Genomic DNA, 21003 nt, shown 5'->3' with positions numbered 1-21003 from the left:
TCTACAAAATGGCGATTTTAAGAAGGGAACATTGAGTTATAGGAGAATCTTCTGGAGAACCTCCTTCAACTTCCTGTTGAGTATAGTATAAAAGAGCATATATATATAAATAAAAATAGATCATACAAACTCGGCACTCACATGCTTTTCAAACTGCAACTCCTTAGAACATAGGGAATGTTGGTTCCAAAATATTGCAATAATTTGTTAAGCTGACCACCGATTCACGGTCATCCCCATCCGGCCAGTCCCCACACTGATTCTCAGATAAATGAACTTGATCTGCCACCTTTGGCTCAAGCTTGCATACATTTTAAACATGAAACTGGGTCCTGCCTTAAAGAGACAGGACCACACCCAGGGCTATCAGGGCACCCCAGATGGTTGAGTGCCGTGGATTAAGCCTGTCGTTTATTTATTTATATATATATATATATATATATATATATATATATATATATATATATATATATAATCTTATCTTTTTATATTTCGGACTAAAATCTGCTTCCGTGATTGTTTTGCTGTTTTTGACCCGAGACTGCTGGTAAGCTGTGCATTCACTGAAAGTAAAATCAGCCCAGTCTGTCCCTTCCCGTACATACGATTACTTAACCACGTTCTAATTTTTTTTCCCTCAAGTCTGGATCCTTTTAAAGAAATGTAAAAGAAGAAAAAAAAAAGCAGTGAGAACTAACTCTGCAGGCATTTCCTGTGTTCCCTGCTCGGCGAGAGGTACTGAAAGGGATAAGAGAGAGTTTTGCGTATTGAAAAAAGTCCAGGTGCAGATCCGCCCGGAAAACGCCACTGGTGCCGAAATTTTTAGTTTTAATAGACAGAGTGGGGATTAAGTAGCAACGAGAAACAGAGTTCATGTAAGAAATTGCGCTTGGGAACAGAGCGGCAAGGGTTACAGTAAATCCATTTTTTTTTGGGCTGTCACTGGCTGCCTGATAAATGGACAATGAGCCTTATTCAGCTAGGATCGCAACTGCGATTACACACGCAATAATTCGATTGTTGCGTTCCGCGTATGCATCGCATTGCGCGTGCCTGAACCAGCCACTGCGATCAGGACTGCAATCGCAGTGACTACACAGACCCATCGCAGAGTGATTGACAGGAAGTGGCGTTTGTGGGTGGTGACGGGGGGGTGGTCGGTGAAACGCATACATGCCAGTGCGTTTGAACGCCGTTGCAGGGGTGTGCATAAATTTGGCACGCGATGCCATACGCAGCTCGAGTACTCACAGCGTGTGATGAAGTTAGTAATTCCTGAGTAAGGTCAGAGCCTGTGTAAGTGTGTGTGAGGATGTGATGGTACTCCATGTTACTGATGGTATCTCAGTCTTGTGTAATTACTGTGTGTGATGAGGTTAGTAATTCCTGAGTATGGTCAGAGCCTGTGTAAGTGTGTGTGAGGATGTGATGGTACTCCATGTTACTGATGGTATCTCAGTCTTGTGTAATCACTGTGTGTGATGAGGTTAGTAATTCCTGAGTAAGGTCAGAGCCTGTGTAAGTGTGTGTGAGGCTGTGATAGTACTCCATGTTACTGATGGTCTCTCAGTCTTGTGTAATCACTGTGTGTGATGAGGTTAGTAATTCCTGAGTAAGGTCAGAGCCTGTGTAAGTGTATGTGAGGCTGTGATGGTACTCCATGTTACTGATGGTATCTCAGTCTTGTGTAATCACTGCGTGTGATGAGGTTAGTAATTCCTGAGTAAGGTCAGAGCCTGTGTAAGTGTGTGTGAGGCTGTGATGGTACTCCATGTTACTGATGGTCTCTCAGTCTTGTGTAATCACTGTGTGTGATGAGGTTAGTAATTCCTGAGTAAGGTCAGAGCCTGTGTAAGTGTATGTGAGGCTGTGATGGTACTCCATGTTACTGATGGTGTCTCAGTCTTGTGTAATCACTGCGTGTGATGAGGTTAGTAATTCCTGAGTAAGGTCAGAGCCTGTGTAAGTGTGTGTGAGGATGTGATGGTACTCCATGTTACTGATGGTTTCTCAGTCTTGTGTAGTCACTGCGTGTGATGAGGTTAGTAATTCCTGAGTAAGGTCAGAGCCTGTGTAAGTGTATGTGAGGCTGTGATGGTACTCCATGTTACTGATGGTCTCTCAGTCTTGTGTAATCACTGTGTGTGATGAGGTTAGTAATTCCTGAGTAAGGTCAGAGCCTGTGTAAGTGTGTGTGAGGCTGTGATGGAACTCCATGTTACTGATGGTCTCTCAGTCTTGTGTAATCACTGTGTGTGATGAGGTTAGTAATTCCTGAGTAAGGTCAGAGCCTGTGTAAGTGTGTGTGAGGCTGTGATGGTACTCCATGTTACTGATGGTCTCTCAGTCTTGTGTAATCACTGCGTGTGATGAGGTTAGTAATTCCTGAGTAAGGTCAGAGCCTGTGTAAGTGTGTGTGAGGATGTGATGGCACTCCATGTTACTGATGGTTTCTCAGTCTTGCTAAACATTACGGATGTGTGGAAGTTGAGGTGGGCGGCCTTATGTAGTGCTGCGGCGGCATAGCGATCACAATGGATTAGCAGATTATTGCAGTCTCTGTGTATTAATGGGGTTCCGCTGACATTTTAGGTCTTATCCGCACCCTGTAGCTTTTTTTTTTTTGCACCTTAATAAACACAGCACATTAACATAGGATTAACGAGCCAGTATTGACACTACCAACATGGCAACCCTGGACTTAAACATGTAGTATAAAGTTTTAAAGCATAGCACATACTATCTCCCATGCTATGCATTAAATGGCACCATGCATGAAACACCTTTACATTTACATCACAACACCCAACTATAGTGCACATTACTTTTGTGTGTCTTTCCCTATTCTCCTAGTGCATGTCGACAAGCTTTTAAATCGTGTTTGCGTTGATGCCACAAAACCCATCTGCTATCCTAGACTACTGACAGCAATTACTATCATTTCATCATATTTACAGAATTTACTTGCAGTTGCCTGTCAGCTGTAAAGCCATGGCTTCTTTTATCATTAATTATTCTCCTTACCGTTACTCAGTCTGATATGTATTCTGCTATAAGAAATGTTTGTATAGTAATGGCAACGCAAAACACAGACCAAATTTGGGGGAGTAATTTAAAGTTTATAAAAGGTTTGTTCTGTATGGGAAAAAAATTGAATGCCCCCTTAATACGGTCTACTTTTTTTTTTTTTAAAAGGCAATGGGCCCTTTTTTTGAAAGTTAGCAGTCCTTGAAGTGTACTTGGTTGCCCATCATTATATAATATAGCTGCACGGTGATAAAATATGTCATCACTTTGGAATGTACTGACAGTTGGATGAACTCAAGGTTCATACAAACTAGACTGTATGGTGAAAGATATTGGGTGTACACACTGAACGATATCGTTAACGATATCATTCAGTGACGTCATCCTGCCACATCCCTGAAGGCACTTTCTTACGATATCGTCAGATTGGCCTGGATGTTTGCACGCCTGCAAACATCGTTAAAGACCCACGGTAGCGCGCATCGTTGGTCGTTTGGTCCATAGACACTGGACGATATGAACGATATATCGTTGAACGTTATCGTTCATATCGTTCACTTTTATCGTCTACTGCATGTGCCCCATTACCCACCAGTGTCCGTGATGCCATTTCCACAGAGTTCTGGCACATAACCAGTGCCTGATTACCAACAGGGAAGCCGGGATGGTCGTCAAGAAGCCCCCACACCATCATGAAGCGCGGGGCACTGGGGTTTCTCTATGGCATAATGTGAAGTTGGGGCACTACATTTGTGTTGCTGGGAGTATGTACACGTTATACTTTCCAATAACATCGCCAGCATATCCTATTAACAAATTTCATTGCTAGAAGCCACCACAAATTAATTGCCCCGGGGCACACACAGACCTTAAACCGGCCCCGGTCATAGCACACATCTGTGATTTCTCATACTTACCCATCAAACACCACCTCTCGATAACCACATGGGACATTCCCAAAAATCAACCAATAACAACATCATAACCTTATTCGCAGCCAAAAGTGTATAACCGTATAGAAGAAAAGTAAAAGGCTGCACAGGCCACATTCAGAAAGAAAAAATATGCACTCTGTAGAGGGGAAAAGGTGAGGACGTGCCAAAAAGAACCGTAGTAATGCTAAAAGGAAAAAAGGCAACATAAAGGATAACCAGTGTAATAAAAATCAAGTGCTGATAGGAGAAATAGACAGATGAGGGGGAAGAGAGAGCGTGCGCATCGGGTGTCACCAGACCTGGGCCCCCATTTACTAATGAGTTTTATCACCAAAACGAGTGATACATGTCACTGCGTATGATAAACGGTGCTCCAGCCAATCAGCTCCCAACTGTCATTTTTCTAACAGATGACAGTTGGGATCTGATTGGCTGGAGCACCATTTATCATACACAGTGACAGTTGGGAGCTGATTGGCTGGAGCACCATTTATCATACACAGTGACAGTTGGGATCTGATTGGCTGGAGCACCATTTATGATACACAGTGACAGTTGGGAGCTGATTGGCTGGAGCACCATTTATCATACACAGTGACAGTTGGGATCTGATTGGCTGGAGCACCATTTATGATACACAGTGACAGTTGGGAGCTGATTGGCTGGAGCACCATTTATCATACACAGTGACAGTTGGGATCTGATTGGCTGGAGCAACATTTATCATACACAGTGACAGTTGGGAGCTGATTGGCTGGAGGACCATTTATCATACACAGTGACATTTATCACTCATTTTGGTGATAAAACTTGTTAGTAATGGGGGCCCTGGTGACGCCTCTGAGCACAGGAGAAAAAGAAAGCGAGAAAAATAGCCAGGCAGCAGCAGTATGTATGGGTATGTATCTATATGTGCATGTCATAAACTGGCAGGGGCAATAATCCACGTCAGTAGTGACTAGTTTTGTTTTCCCTTCTGTTTTCCCCTCAGAATATGTGGTTTGCAAACCCCGGAGGAAGTAACAGCATGCCCAGCCGTTCTCACAGCTCCGTACAAAGGACGCGCTCACTGCCCGTCCACACCTCCCCGCAGACCATGCTCATGTTCCAGCAGCCAGGTAAGTGTTCCGTCACTTCTGTGCTGGAGTGTGCTGACCATGTAGCTTGCCTAACAGCAAAGCCTGAACCCAAGAGGGGAAGTAATACAATTTATAGGGGCGGCGCAGTCCTAACTCGTTCATACCGTCCCTCGCGGCGCTGTGTCCGGCACCCTTATCTGCTGCATTCTATCAGAACGATCAATAAATGTCATGTCCATTTACAAAGTCCTTGTAACTCGCAGTCCATATAATGCCCAGCATATGACTGAATCACTGTAGTAACTGAATGAAAGGACAATAATATGAACACGCTGAGAATTATGCAGCAACCGAATACTTTGCAGAGCTTTTCCTGTTGTACCGTTTGACCCTGATAAATGAATCATCCACAACTATTGTTTTATATTCAGAGATCCGTACTACAGTCCCAGGATAGACTTGTAGGTTATATTCAGAGATCCGTACTACGGTCCCACGATAGACTTGTAGGTTATATTCTAGATCAAATATGTTTCTGATTTACAGACTTTGTTTTTTGTTTTATTTTTTTGTTTTTTCTCTCCAGATTTTCAGGTACCAGCAACAGAGCCAGATATCAATAACCGGCTGGAATCTTTGTGTCGGAGTATGACGGAGCATGCTCTGGGTGGTAAGCGTTTCAAATATAGCACAGCTAAAAATACTCGGGAGGAGACAGCCTGGGAGTGGAATGTCTGCTAGGAGGGATACACGCACAAAATGTCTATTTTCCGGCTGGCTTTGTAAATCCGTCCAATGATATCGCCGCCCCCAGCGCACGGAGATTCGGCCCCTCTGCTGCAGCAGGAAAGGTTGGGTTTGGGCAGCGCACTGATAGAATGTGTCTCTGCAGCTGCCAAAGTCAGTTTGCGGTTGGGCTGAGGTATGTGAGGTTAGAGGGGAGGAGGACGGGTGTAGTAACAAAACATTGTGTCTGTACTTTGTGCGATTCTGCCGGCCATGAGCTGCGGGAGGAAATCTCAGTGGATTTATTGCTGTTGAGTGGTCAGGCTGAATGAAACGGCATGTGTCGGCAGGTCTACTCCTACATCATTTACTGACACTCAGCGTGCAACTATTGGATTTCCAGGTTGGTTTTAATGACACATCGTAATGTCTTACGCAAACCACTGTACATCATGGAAGAGCTTGGCTGGATCTCCTGCTCACCAATACCGGGACAACCACAAATTCATTATTATGCCTTAAGTGTTTTTCCGATACAATAGAGAGTGCCCAAGTTAAAGCGTGCGCAATTCTCCGAGGCTGTCTCTGCCCTTGCTCCACTCCACCCTTCGGCCCTTGCTCCACGGCAGCCTTCGGTCCTTGCTCCACGGCAGCCTTCGGTCCTTGCTCCACGCCAGCCTCCGGCCCTTGCTACACACCAGCCTCCGGCCCTTGCTCCACGCCAGCCTCCGGCCCTTGCTCCACGCCAGCCTCCGGCCCTTGCTCCACGCCAGCCTCCGGCCCTTGCTCCACGCCAGCCTCCGGCCCTTTCTCCACGCCAGCCTCCGGCCCTTTCTCCACGCCAGCCTCCGGCCCTTGCTCCACGCCAGCCTCCGGCCCTTGCTCCACGCCAGCCTCCGGCCCTTGCTCCACGCCAGCCTCCGGCCCTTGCTCCACGCCAGCCTCCGGCCCTTTCTCCACGCCAGCCTCCGTCCCTTTCTCCACACCAGCCTCCGTCCCTTTCTCCACGCCAGCCTCCGTCCCTTTCTCCACGCCAGCCTCCGTCCCTTTCTCCACGCCAGCCTCCGTCCCTTTCTCCACGCCAGCCTCCGTCCCTTTCTCCACGCCAGCCTCCGTCCCTTTCTCCACGCCAGCCTCCGGCCCTTTCTCCACGCCAGCCTCCGGCCCTTTCTCCACGCCAGCCTCTGGCCCTTTCTCCACGCCAGCCTCTGGCCCTTTCTCCACGCCAGCCTCCGGCCCTTGCTCCACACCAGCCTCCGGCCCTTTCTCCACGCCAGCCTGTCAAAGCTGTGACTTCTATTTCTCAGGTAAGGGATTAGCTAAACTATCCCAAACACCATTGGCACACTCCACTATCACTGATCAGGCTGGCACCACCAGCTGGGGCAATGTACACAGATCTGCCCGCTGTTATTCAACAGCACATTTCTGATATACACTTCACCTGGCTCAATAGCCGCCGGTTCAAATCCCGACAGCGCCATCCCAATGCATGAAGATCCCGACAGGGGTGGTAAGTGCCCCAACACTCCCCCTTTTTTTTTTCCTAACTGTCCCTTAGTGGTGCCTAACCCCCCTTCCTGCAACCTAAACCTAACCCTCCTTGCGTAACCCTAACCTCCACCCGGGGGTGCCTAACCCTAACTCCCTCTCCTCATAGCCTAACCCTCCCCGGGGGGATGCCTAATCCGAATCTCCCCCCGAAACGGAAATGCCTAAACCTAACCCCCCTATCCCCAGGGACAGTGATACTTACCCGGCGCCCGGAGGTTCGGCATTCCAGCGGTAGGGTTGGTGACGCCGCTATGTTAGTATCATTCGGGATGGCGGCGTTGGGATTACAGGCGTTGGCATATCGGCACCCGGGATCCCGTCTGCCGGCTTATTAACTTTTTTTTTTTTAACTACATCCCCTTCATCTCTAGCAGTAACAGGGCTCATTTTTTTTTAGTCTTCCTTTATACGAGCTCAGCATCACCAAGCAATTATTCCGCTTCAATACTCCATGGCAGCCATTACAGTGGCACCCCGGGATGGCATGTAGTGTGACTCCATCCCTTGCCGTCTAGTCCTGTCTCTACTATAGTAGGTCAGGTAGTCTTTTTATTTTGAGGGACTTCCTTTATGGAAGCTTTGTCAAAGATAAAGATGCTCTTGGATAAAGCTTCAATAAATGGAAGCGAAACGCATGCGAATACCTGCTACTTGCACCTTGCGGGACATTTACTTGATTGCAGCCAGCGATCTTCATATACTGAGCGGGAGCTGTTTCACTACAGCGGGACGGAACTCAGGACGTGATTCAGACCCCATCGCTAAGGGGCGATCGCTCGCAGGCGGCCAATTGCTGCAAACTGCGCATGCGTATTAGTCGCAGTGCGCGTGTGTAAACCGCTCACTGCCATCAGGAATAGAGCACGCGTGGCACAAAGGCAGATCGCTCCTTTGAGGGACAGATAGCGCCATTTGTGGGTGGTAACAGGGGAAGGTGCTTGTTAACGGGGAGTGGTAGTGCGTACGCAGGCGTGTCTGGCCGTCATAACGGCGTTTTATGGGTGTGCATAAATTCAAAGCTGTGTCATTGTATACGTCACCTGGCATCTTTTTTTGACTGAAGTACTCGCAGTACTTCCGATGGCTCTCGCTATTACCGATGGTCTTATTCACTTCCTGGAGATGACGTGTGCTGCGAGAGTAGAGGGGGCGGTATTATACGAGCTTGTGAGCGCTTAGGCGCCGCTCTCTAACACATAAAGGGCGTCCTTTAGCCTTGCCTTGCGATCGTGGTTTTTGCATGTCCGGCCCCTTTTTCGGATGCGAGCGATCGCATCTAGCGAGAGACTCTGAATGAGCTCCTCAGTTTGAACCGGACTGAGACAGCGGCTAACAAAGGATATTTGTACTTATTGCATTAAATTAATGACGTCTTGACTTTTATTTCTGCCTTGTCCGGTACTTCCAAAGTATTATTGTGATACATTAGCGCAGCACCACCATTCGTATTTACATTTATGGCTACAGTGACTTCCTCTGGTAGTCTTGTTCATTTGTGGGCTTACATAGACCCGTAGGTGTATGCTGCTACATTGGATAAATGTAAACATTATTTATATTAGCGCCCAGCTGGAGTTGTGTTAAAAATGTTTTCCAGACTATTCCTCGTCCAGGAAACCTCAGGAGCTTTTCACACTATTGTGGACCTGGGGAGACTGCACAGATTTGTCAGTGCAGACCGTCCTGAATGGAATCTGTGAATTCTATAATCACGGCCATCGACAAACCACAAATCAGGAGGAGGCCATTCAGGGAACACGTGTGTTTTATTGCACATTGTGCATTTTTGGGGGTGTTCTTTGAAAAAACTTTGTGCAAAATGGAAGCCTTATACAGGAAAGCGGCTATGGTGACCACTGCCGTTATCCATCCAGCTGCCAAAGACTTGGACTCGCAGAAGCCACGGGCGCTATGACGCTGCCGCAGGCGATACTGTACAAAGCTCTGGTGCTGCCGACAAACCTGGCGTAATGGGATATGCCCGCAGCACTGTGATCCAACACAACCACCTAATGCACTTGTTCACATTTATTCCAATGCTACAGCTGATCAATAAAGTCCAGTCCTCCGACACATGCAATGTAAGCTTGGGGAGGGATTTGATAAGGGATAGTATCTACTAAACTTCCTACAGGCCATGTTTTAAGGATTGCCGGATCACTTCTGCTCTGATATTGTAACTCGCATATCCTACATTAAAAAGTCCCCCATAAAATGATCTCATGGACGTTGAACCGCGGAACCATAGCGGCCACATCGGTTTTTCCATGTTTTATGGTCGTTTAGAAAATGAAACTGAACAGCAGGTTTCTATGCATCCGTTTATATGAATGTCATTGGCTTAAAGTGTTTAAAGACTGGATTGAGAACACCTGTCTCGTGTGTGTATTTGATGAAATAACGCTAAGCGTATAATTCAATGGGAGGCGGGGGGGGGGGTCAGGGACACATGGAGGCGTATGAAGCCAGTTGCACAGGTCACTGGCTGCACAAAATTAAGCAGTTTGTGGCAGCCAATCACATTTTATCCTTGCTTGGTTGCTATGGTGGTAACCTGTGCATCATTCTGCACTGCAGGAAGTTCCTCCATATTTACCCATGTCGTATGACCACTGCCCTAACATCCGCTCCCCCCTTCCCAAGAAAAAAATATATACAGTATATATACAAGTACTGTGCAAAAGTTTTAGGCAGGTGTGGAAAACATGCTGCAAAGTAAGAAGGCTTTAAAAAATAGAAGTGTTAATATGTTGTTTTTATCAATTAACAAAATGCAAAGTGAATAAACAGGAGAAATATAAATCAAATCCATATTTGGTGTGACAACTCTTTGCCTTCAAAACAGCATCAATTCTTCTAGGTACACTTGCACAACGTCACGGATTTTGTAGGATTATAGTCAGGTGTATGAGTAACCAATCATACCAAACAGGTGATAACGATCTTCATTTTCATATGTAGGGTTGAAGCACAGTCATTAACAGAAACAGCTGTGTAGGAGGCTTAAAACTGGGTGAGGAACAGCCAAACTCTGCTATACAGGTGAGGTTGTGGGAGACAGTTTCATGTCACACCATGGCAAGACTGAGCACAGCAGCACGACACAAGGTAGTTATACTGCATCAGCAACGTCTCTCCCAGGCAACGATTTCAAAGCAGACTGAGGTTTCAGGACGTGCTGCTCAAGCTCTTTGAAGAAGCACAAAGAAACTGGCAACCTTGAGGACTGTAGACGCAGTGGTCGGCCAAGGAAACTTAGATAGACACATCATGCTTACTTCCCTTCAAAATCGGAAGATGTCCAGCAGTACCATCACCTCAGAACTGGCTGAAATCAGTGGCACCCAAGTACACCCATCTGCTGTTAGGAGAAGTCTTGCCAGTAGTGGTCTTCGTGGAAACAAGGCCAAGCGACCCAACTATGGACATAAACATAGGAACTGGGGTGCAGAAAAAAAGGCAGCTGGTGCTCTGGACTGTTGAGTCAAAATTTTAAATATTTGGCTGTAACAGAAGGCAGTTTGTTCACCGAAGGGCTGGAGAGTGGTACAATAATGAGTGTCTGCAGGTAACAGTGAAGCATGGTGGAGGTTCCTTGCAAGTTTGTGGCTGCATTAAATACAGGCTGGTACTTATCCATCATACTATACCATTAGGAAGGCGTCTGATTGGCTCCAAATTTATTCAGCAGCAGGATTTCAACCCCAAACATACAGCAAATGTCATTAGGAACCATCTTCAGCGTAAAGAAGAACAAGGAGTCCTGGAAGTGATGATATGGCCCACACAGAGCCCTGATTTCAACATCATCGAGCCTGTCTAGGATTACATGAAGAGACAGAAGGATGTGAGCAAGCCTACATCCACAGATGGTCTGTGGTTAGTTCTCCAAGATGTCTAGAACAACCATCCGTAACGAGTTCCTTCAAAAACTATGTGCAAGTGTATCTAGAAGAATTGATGCTGTTTTGAAGGCAAAGGGTGGTCACACCAAATATTAATTTGATTTAGATTTCTCCTCTGTTTATTCACCTTGCATTTTGTTAATTGATAAAAATAAACTCTTAACACCTCCTATTTTAGAAAGCATTCTTACTTTGCAGCATGTTTTCCACACCTGCCTAAAATTTTTTGCACGTGTGTGTATGTATGTATGTATGTATGTATGTATGTGTATATACAGTACCAGTCAAAAGTTTGGACACCTTCTCACTCAATGGTTTTTGTTTATTTAAATTGTTTTCAACATAGTAGGTTAATACTGAAGACATCAAAACTATGAAAGAACACAAATGGAATTATGTTGTAAACAAAAAAGTTTTAAACAAATCAAATATGTTTTATATTTTAGATTCCTCAAAGTAGCTCCCTTTTGCTTGGATGACAGCTTTGCACACTCTTGGCATTCTCTCAGTCAGCTTCATGAGGTAGTCTCCTGGAATGGTTTTCCAACAGTCTTGAAGGAGTTCCCAGAGGTGCTGAGCACTTGTTGGCTGCTTTTCCTTCACTCTGCCGTCAAACTCATCCCAAACCAGCTCAATTGGGTTTAGGTCGGGTGATTGTGGAGGCCGGGTCATCTGACGCAGCACTCCATCACTTTCCTTCTTGGTCAAGTAGCCCTTACATAGCCAGGAGGTGTGTTTGGGGTCATTGTCTTGTTGGAAAACAAATGATGGTCCCAGTAAGCGCAAACCAGATGGGATGGCATGGCGCTGCAGGTTAAGTGTGCTTTGACTTTTGCATAAATCACCAACAGTGTCACCAGCAAAGCACCCCCACACCAACACACCTCCTCCTCCATGCTTCACAGTGGGAACCACACATGCAGAAAACATCCGCTCACCTTCTCTGTGTCTCACAAATTCATGGTGGTTGAAACCAAAAATCTAAAATTTGGACTCATCAGACCAAAGTACAGATTTCCACTGGTCTAATGTCCATTCCTTGTGCTTCTTGTGCCAAACAATTCTCTTCTTCTTGTTGTTCATCCTCAGTAGTGGCTTCTTCGCAGCAATATGATCAATGAAGGCCTGATTCTCTGAACAGTTGATGTTGAGATTTCTCTGCTACTTGAACTCTGTGAAGACTTTATGTGGTTTCTAATCTGAGGTGCTGTTAAGTAGCGGTTTCTGAGGCTGGTAACTCTAATGAACTTATCCTCTGCAGCAGAGGTAACTCTTGGTCTTCCTTTCCCGGGCGGTCCTCATGAGAGCCAGTTTCATCATAGCTTTAGATGGTTTTTGCAACTGCACTTGAGGATACATTCAAAGTTCTTGAAATTTTCCGTATCGACTGACCTTCATGTCTTAAAGTAATGATGGACTGTCGTTTCTCTTTACTGAGTTAGGTGGTTGGTGCCATAATATGGATTACAACTGTAGTCAAATAGTGGTGTCCACTGTGTACTAACCCTACCTCTGCACAACACAACTGATGGTCTCAAACACATTAAGATGGCAAGTAATTCCACAGATTGACTCCTGACAAGGCACACCTGTTAATTCAAAACCATTCCAGGAGACTACTGTACCTCATGAAGCTGATTGAGAGAATGCCAAGAGTGTGCAAAGCTGTCATCAAAGCAAAAGGGGGCTACTTAAACAAATCAAATATGTTTTATATTTTAGATTCCTCTAACACTTTTTTTATACAACATAATTCCATATGTGTTCTTTCACAGTTTTGATGTCTTCAGTATTAATCTACTATGTTGAAAATAATTGAAATAAACAAAACCCATTGACTGAGAAGGTGTGTCCAAACTTTTGACTGGTACTTTATATAATATATATAATATACACACACATAAAATATAGTTCTGGCATGTGAGCAAAAATGAATGTCGTCTGCCTTGGTTATGTTTTGTTAACCCCAAGTCACTTTCAGGCTTTATTTTGTATCTTTCTTCCACAGATGGCGTAGACAAAACCTCTACGATCTAGAAGCGAATCGGAACATTACTTTGTGGCAGCGCTGGACGTATCACACGGAACTGCTGGTCCAGTGTCGGAAATCGCTGACTTTCTCCTCGGATGCGCCAAACACAACTTTGCCTTTTTGTTTTCCATTATTATTGTACAAAGGAAAGTAGAAAGGGGAGAAATTTATAAGCTGTGCTTGCAAAAAAAAAAAAAAAGATTATTTTGATACGTAAAAATGACGGAGAAAGTGAACTTTTATTTTTTTTTTTTAGATGTGATCGGTTTCCTGAATGAAAAGCGCTATGTTCTGAGTGGGAAACGTTGGGAAATAATTTAGCTGCCAGCAGACAAGTACATGTCTGACCCAATAATGGGGAACAGTACATGTGACCAAACAATCGGGGGAGAGAGAGAAGGAGTACATTGCTTTGCGTTGCTTAGTTGAACTACATTAGGGTGTTTTGTGTCATTTCAGTTTTTGTTTGTTTTTCTCCTTGGCGAAAATAAAACTCACATGTTTACATAAAAATTTTTTTTATATATATATATATATATATATATATATATATTTTGAGGGTACATAATTACTGCAGGTAAGCATTCTGTATCTTAAATTAGTTTTTCTTTTTTTGTATGGCAGCCGGTTTGCATTGTGTAACAGCAAGATGTACTTTTGGGAATGGGAGGTCACTGATTCTTAAAGGAGGTCCGCCGCCAGAGCCACCTCGCTGTTCTGTTCCGCTCAGACAGCAGACGTCTCACTGCGTTAGTCGCGGCTGAAGGGTTAATAGTTACGGTGCTGAAAGGTGTGTGAGGAACGTCATAGAATGTAAGTAGCAAGTGAAGAAAGAACCCGGGCAGATTTATTTTTGCAGACTGTAGAAGACGAAAATAGAAAATTAAGAACAGGTCATGTTGCAGGACTTTCCCAGGGGCGGAACTATAGGGTGCGTGGGGTGTTACTGCGGCCGTGGGCCCACACGCTCCATGATGCACCCCCCTCCTCCAGCAAAAGGGCTCCCATTCTGCTTAGTCCTCTTCTGAGCAGGCGATGGGGCCCCTTTGCCCAAGCTTGGCTATTGGGCACGGCAATACACTGTTCCGCCTCTGGGCATTCCTATTTAATAGCTCTGTAGGAAGTGCACAATTTGAAAGTTATTATTGGATTTGTTTTTTCTTCGGGAGAGGTTGCATGATAAATAAGTGCTACTGGTGTGTGGTTTTAATGGATAGGCTGCCTTCTCATTCATGTCATTGGCTCCTAGTGACTGGATAGGCTGCATTCTCAGTGATGTCATTGGCTCCTAGTGACTGGATAGGCTGCATTCTCAGTGATGTCACTCGTTCCTAGTGACTTAATAGGCTGCATTGTCAGTGATGTCATTGGCTCCTATTGACTGGTAAGGCTGCATTCTCAGTGATGTCACTGGCTCCTAGTGACTGGATAGGCTGCATTCTCAGTGATGTCACTGGTTCCTAGTGACTGGATAGGCTGCATTCTCAGTGATGTCACTGGCTCCTAGTGACTGGATAGGCTGCATTCTCAGTGATGTCACTGGCACCTAGTGACTGGATAGGCTGCATTCTCAGTGATGTCACTGGTTCCTAGTAATATAACTGGTTTATAGTAAATTAACAAGTTGCATTAATCTGGTTTAGCTTGGCCCACATATTGGCTACTTTATGTGCGGTTGACTGGTACACTTTGTATCTAATTTAATATGGCACTAAAATACATATTCTCAAACTAATGTTCTACTTTGAGAACATGTGGGTACAATTGTCTATAGGTAAATGTAACCAGGTACCCTTTAATACTAGTTGCTGATGCATTTTATTAAGACCTTTCCTTTAAAATGCCTAGCAGTTTCGGCACTTGCCTCAATCCCTGCTACGCAACATTATTTTGAACCCCTCGCTATCCACCAATCACTACTTACATGTGAAACCCTGGCTGCTGCTTCTCAGTGTAGCTGATGTGCCGAGTGCAGTGCTCGGCTATAATGGTGCCGGGGGGGAGGGGGAGTTCTGGGTGGGAAGCAGGTAGTACTTACCTGGGCCCAGGTCAGTAGGAGTGTTCTGTACCCTGCTGCTCTGCCCACTACCGCTTGCCGCGCCTGTATAGCAGCACAGCCATAGTCTCCTCTCACTGCCTGATGTGCCGCTGCTGTGCTGTATAGACGCAGCCAGCGGTAGTGGTTAGAGAGGAGAAGTGTTACAGGTGGGGGTAATCGCACTGGCCACCACCCCTCCCCTGGTGCCGCCCCACCTCCAGATAGATATACACTTTATCTGTGAGGGATGAGGTGAGTGCTGCTATTATATATATATATCAGTGTCCTGAGGAAGGGGATACGTTCCCCGAATCATTGATGTAATAAATGACCCTGATGTAGGGTTTATTGGTTTCACTAGACTCAGAGTGCCACCTTATTGTCTGTCATATATATATATATATATATATATATATATATATATAAATATATATATATATCTATATCATTTTCTTTTTTCCTTGTAGCTAGTGAAATTAAAGTGTACATGTTATCTACCATTTGCGATCGAATCCTTTTCATGAATGAGAATGCAGCCTATTGATTCACTTGGAACCATTGACATCCTTGAGACATGAGGCACAACTTGCCTCAGTGATGTCACTACTAGTTCCTAGCGCAGTGGTTTTCAGCTCCAGTTCTCAAGTACTCCCAAAAGATCATGTTTTCAGGAGTTCTTTAATCATGCACATGGGAGAATCCATTTTGCTTGGTAAGTAATATCTCACCTATTTCCACAGACAGAAAATCCTGAAAATATGACTTGTTGGGGGCACATGAGGACTGGAGTTGAAAACTACTGCCGTAGCGGATTGATAGGCCAAATATTTTGTCCCGTCTACTATGTGCTTGCAGCAGGTACAGGATAAGTATCCAAGTCTGCGCTTAAATATGGTTTACATGCCTTGCAGTGAAGGATTATTGGAAAAGGTTTTGAACCTCCACAGCTGTTCCATAATAGGAATATATTTACCCATTAGAATTATTTATTGTCGCCCTGCTTATAATAGCAGAGGTAATCTGATCATATCTATATTTTCTTTTGTTTGACAGTTAGCTATGGCTGGTAACCATAAATTATCTTCATATTAACTACCATATACTTTTGTGTTTGATATAAAGCCTATTATAGGTCATTTTGTAGATAGATTTGTGTTTTTTCTCTGGTCAGTGTTAACTATATATATATATATATATATATATATATATATATATATATATATATATAATATTGTGAACATCTAATTTCTGATATATTCATTTTGCTTGTGGCAAAATGGCGGAATCATTTACTTCCTATACGTCCTGTATTGATTGCAGGTTTACAAAGACACAGAAGAAAGGTGAATTATTTATAAAGGAAAAAAAAATGGAAATGTTTTAGAAGCTGTATAATTCTTTCAAGTGGCAGTGCCTTCTCGTCTGTTTTGCTCCCACTCTAATTTTTTTTTTCTTCATTTATTAAATATTCTAAAACTCTGAGTGAGTTCTATTTAAGAATCCTCTAAAAATTTGTTGGGTTTTTTTTGTTTTTTGTTTTTTACTCTGAGGTTTGAAAAAGTGTGTGTGGGGGGGGGGAAACAGTTGTGTTTCATTCATCTCTGCTAGCTGTCTTTTAGATACTTTGCAGGAAAAGTTTTTTGCCTTATCTCTGGTGCTTTTTATCCATAGTGATTTCTAAAAAAAAATAAAAAAATTATATATACAGATATAAAATTTTAAATAAATGTAAAAAAAAAAAATCAGTGTTCTCAGATGTACCAAAAATAAGATGTTGCTGCTTATGTTGTCTTCTGCTTGGCGTTTAAACTCGTGTGTGTTAATTTGTAAAGAATCTTTGGGCAAACACACCGTTTTCAATGCGTTGATGTCTACACAAGTGCTATGTGGTATACACATACAGTGTTGTTATAGTATTATACCCGTCAGCGGCTTGGGATTGTATTATCTGCAGGAATGAAAATCGCTGCCCCCTTGTGGCCTTTTAAAGTAATGGTGGTATTTTTAGCTTAACAGCAGCTCCTCCCACTGCGCAGTTGTAAGGGATTTTTTTTTTTGTATACTCTGACTGGTTTCTGTATATGTTGTTGAACAATATATTTTCAGCCAAACCAGGATGCCAAGGATTTAAAGTGGTTTCAGTGCCCTCTTATATGAGATATATATATATATGGTCCGGTATTCCAATAACATGGGTGATTTTCATTTGGTGTTGTCATAAGTTTTGGAGCTGACAGGACAGTGAAAAAATGAAGCAAATTACCCTCCTGCTGGGAGTTACCAGGTGCGCCTTGCCAGGGATATAAAATAAACTCTGCAAATATAATCAATTGTTTAAAAGTTGCCCCCTATGTAGAGGGTATTGGGAGTATTTAAATGTTTTACTAAAGGGACACTATCATCTTTTGTATTTTTTGCAGAGAGAAATTAATGCAAAAACTGTTCTTTTTCAGTGTCCTGTTTTTAGATAAAAGACCCTTTATAAATAGCTTGTCTAAACACAACTGGCAGTCATTGGAGGTCCTTGCTAGACCTCCCCTAAATATTCCTTCTCCCTCTGTAAATAACCTTCTTGCCCTTACTTGCCCTGTCTGCCTCTTGGCCGTCAATACCCTCTTCTTCCTAATTATCTAAGTAACATGCTACCCTCTCTTAAAAAGCCAGCCATCTATTAAAAAGCTAGTTGCCCGCTCTAAATAGCTAGCCATGTTCTTGAGATATGTAAATAGCCAGCTCTACTCCCACCCTCTCTAAATAGCTAGCCGTGCTCCTGCCATAACTAAATAGCTAATCACCCTCTCTACATAGCTAGCTGCGCTCCTGTCATATCTGGACCTAAAAAGGAAAAAATAAATAAATCAGAAGGAAAAAAATAAATTTATATCTCGAGTTTAATTGAGCATCAACACCTACCATATTATTGCATATATAAGCATTCAAACAATTGAACAAACACATCACATTCGTCCATTTGCTCCTATTGGGAGAAAAAAAAAACTAGTTTGCAAACATAGTAAAATTTCCCTTATAACTTAATAAATAAATAAAATAATTTGTACAAAACATGAGGCAGATTTTTTTTTTTTTCTTTCCTTACACCATGACATTATGAACAAAAAGTGTGGTGGGGGGGGGGACGACAATCTGAGGGAAAGAGAAAAAAAACAAAACAATAAACAGTAAAAACTAAAAGAAAATACACCAACATTGCCTGCATTATATTAGTTAGTTTCATATAGTCACCCTGCTCATGAACCCCCAACCCTATTCCTCCTTGCACAACTCTTTCACACCGACCTGAAAATCCCGGGTTATTCCACATGAACGCGCAACAACCAGGGATTTTTATTAGTGGAAACGCCTCCACCTGGGTCCAGTCACCGGGAATCCTAGCAGTGGGAAGGACCCGGGTGAGCTGCAGTGTATGTGGGTGACCCTGGTTCCAAATACAGGGTCAGACTTTGGTGGAAAAGTGGTATTAGTCAACCGCCACAGTGCATTGTCATAGTCTTTATATCAGAGGTATACGACATGTGGTCTGCCAGCTGCTGTGGAACTACACATCCCAGCACTGCTACAGTCTTACTTTTAGGGCAAGCTAAAATTGTGGCAGAGCATGCTGGGATGTGTGGTTGCACAGCAGCATGTTGAATATCCCTGCTTTACATGATCAAGCTGCAGTTCTCTATCATTATCCATTGTCTGGAATCATTGTAGACTGTAGAAGGAACACCTGGCAACCCCTAGCACTGATGGTCTTTCACCTGAATGTGCAGCTTCAAAATGGGTGGATCTAATGTTAGGGAGTGTAGTTCAAGAGCCACCCTTCATTTACACCCAGTGATGGAAGACATTTTGTGGCCTCAACTTTGACAGTCTATTCATTTACTAGGAACTATGGGCATGACTTCATAACTAATATTCATGAGGTATGATGAATATGCATGAGGTACGGCAGCCTAGTGAATGTGTAGGCTGCATTCTCGTGAAATTGGATCAGGGTAAAAACAAAAATAAACGACTAAGTGAACAAAGTAGTAGGCAGAGCAAGATCTATTAAACATTGCAAAGAGGACAAATTGAGATGTTACCCATAGCAACCATTCAGATTTTAACTATCATTACATGTTATAAAATGAAAGCTTTTATCTGATTGGATGCCATGTTGGATGCAAAACCTCCAATTGTCCATTTTGACGGGTCTGATAAATCTCATTATGGAAGGCATTAACCAAGAGCAGCCTTAATTGAGTTTATGGTGGCATCAGTTTGCAAGTCTGGATTTCAGAGCGCCATCTCTAAGCCAATGTGGATAACTAAAGCATTATCCGGTAGGATACTACAAGTTACGGTGAACTCCCTTAAGGCTTCTTCTTTGAATGTGCCTGTCAAAGCATAAATCATGCAAAAAGTATACATTTGCACACAGCTGTAGTAACACTAAAGTTAATTTTATATTCATTAGAGATTGCAAAGTGAGTTTTTTTAATTTGTTTTTTGTATTTGTTTACTTTACCCTTTGGTTGCCGGAAAGATCTTGCGCAGAAACGCGTAGTGCCCTCTCTGGACAGCCTGTGGGTTAATGATGTATGCGTATATTCCTCTGGGAGGAATAAAGAGAAAATAAGATTGTTAATAGTATTGAACAAAATCCTTCCTCCCGTATTAATATAAATTGTGTGTATTTATGTATATTCTAAGCCTCCTTATTAAAAAAAAAGCCAAAAAAATAAATATATATATATAATTTTTTTTGCATGCTAGAGCCAGGCTTATCTCTGTACATGCATGCAAACTTTTTGTTTTTATTATTTTCTTGTTTTTTTTTTTTTTCCTCTGGTTATTTTTTTTTTTACTCTAGAATATTAGTGCATAAAGAAATATTTTTGGCTAGTCAATGTTGCGATGCAATGCATATTTTTTAAATGTTTTGTCTTTTATGAAATTAGCATGTTTGTTACATGTATTTAAGCATACAAGTTCTAAGAAAAATAAAAAAAGAATCCTTATGTTTGAAAATGCTGTTTGCTAGTGTACAGTTTTCAGATGTTGTGAAAAGTGAAACACCTATGTTATTTCAACTTGCTACAATGTATTTATTACTCATTTCCTCCCATGTTATTACAGATCATTGCTATATTTCATATCGGCATTCTATTGGAAGTGAAGGGAGATGATTAATACAAAATTTTGTAACACTGTTGCGTGTTTGGGTTTTTTCTTCCAACTAGTCTTTTAACTGATAAGACTTTTTTTTTTTTAATATCTTTATTCCATTTTAAATAGTCAATAAGTTACACAAACAAAAAGAGAAGGAAATTGGCAAAAAAAATCATATACCCGTGGTCATATATTATTTCTAAATATTTTACAAATACTTTACATGACTTTATTTCAGAAAAAGTATAATAATAAAATATACTAAAATATAATATCTAATATTCCCACTAGAAACCTATTTTGAGAATTTAAATACAATAAATAACTTTTTCCATCACAAAACTCCTTATATCGAACTCAAAAGAATGAGAAAGGAAAATAAGGTAAAGAAAAATAAAAGAGGGAAAAAAGGTGGGAGGGATAGGGAAGACGACCCTTCACTATCAAAAATCATGCACGCTCTCACTTCTATAAATTTACAACTGTCAGTAAAGATACCAAATAGTAGATTTAAAACATTTTGACTATTGTTCCTGAGTAGATAAGT

General features: G+C 42.7%; 1 protein-coding gene across 2 annotated transcripts in view; it reads left to right on the top strand.

Moving 5' to 3' along the window:
- SAMD4A (sterile alpha motif domain containing 4A) overlaps window positions 1-20484 on the top strand; it is a 148254-nt gene extending 127770 nt beyond the window's left edge. For both annotated transcript variants that reach the window (XM_088447517.1, XM_088447516.1), the window contains 3 exons: window positions 4954-5080; window positions 5628-5711; window positions 13235-20484. In XM_088447517.1, the coding sequence (XP_088303643.1) occupies window positions 4954-5080; window positions 5628-5711; window positions 13235-13263 (240 nt within the window). In that variant the 3' untranslated portion in view covers window positions 13264-20484. The remainder of the gene's footprint in view (window positions 1-4953; window positions 5081-5627; window positions 5712-13234) is intronic.
- Window positions 20485-21003: the final 519 nt, after the last annotated feature.

This window comes from Taudactylus pleione, unplaced genomic scaffold, assembly GCF_031769625.1.
Source record: "Taudactylus pleione unplaced genomic scaffold, aTauple2 ptg000433l, whole genome shotgun sequence".
Taxonomy (NCBI): domain Eukaryota; kingdom Metazoa; phylum Chordata; class Amphibia; order Anura; family Myobatrachidae; genus Taudactylus; species Taudactylus pleione.
Note: the sequence above shows the minus strand (reverse complement) of the source record. Positions and strands in the feature narration are given on the sequence as shown.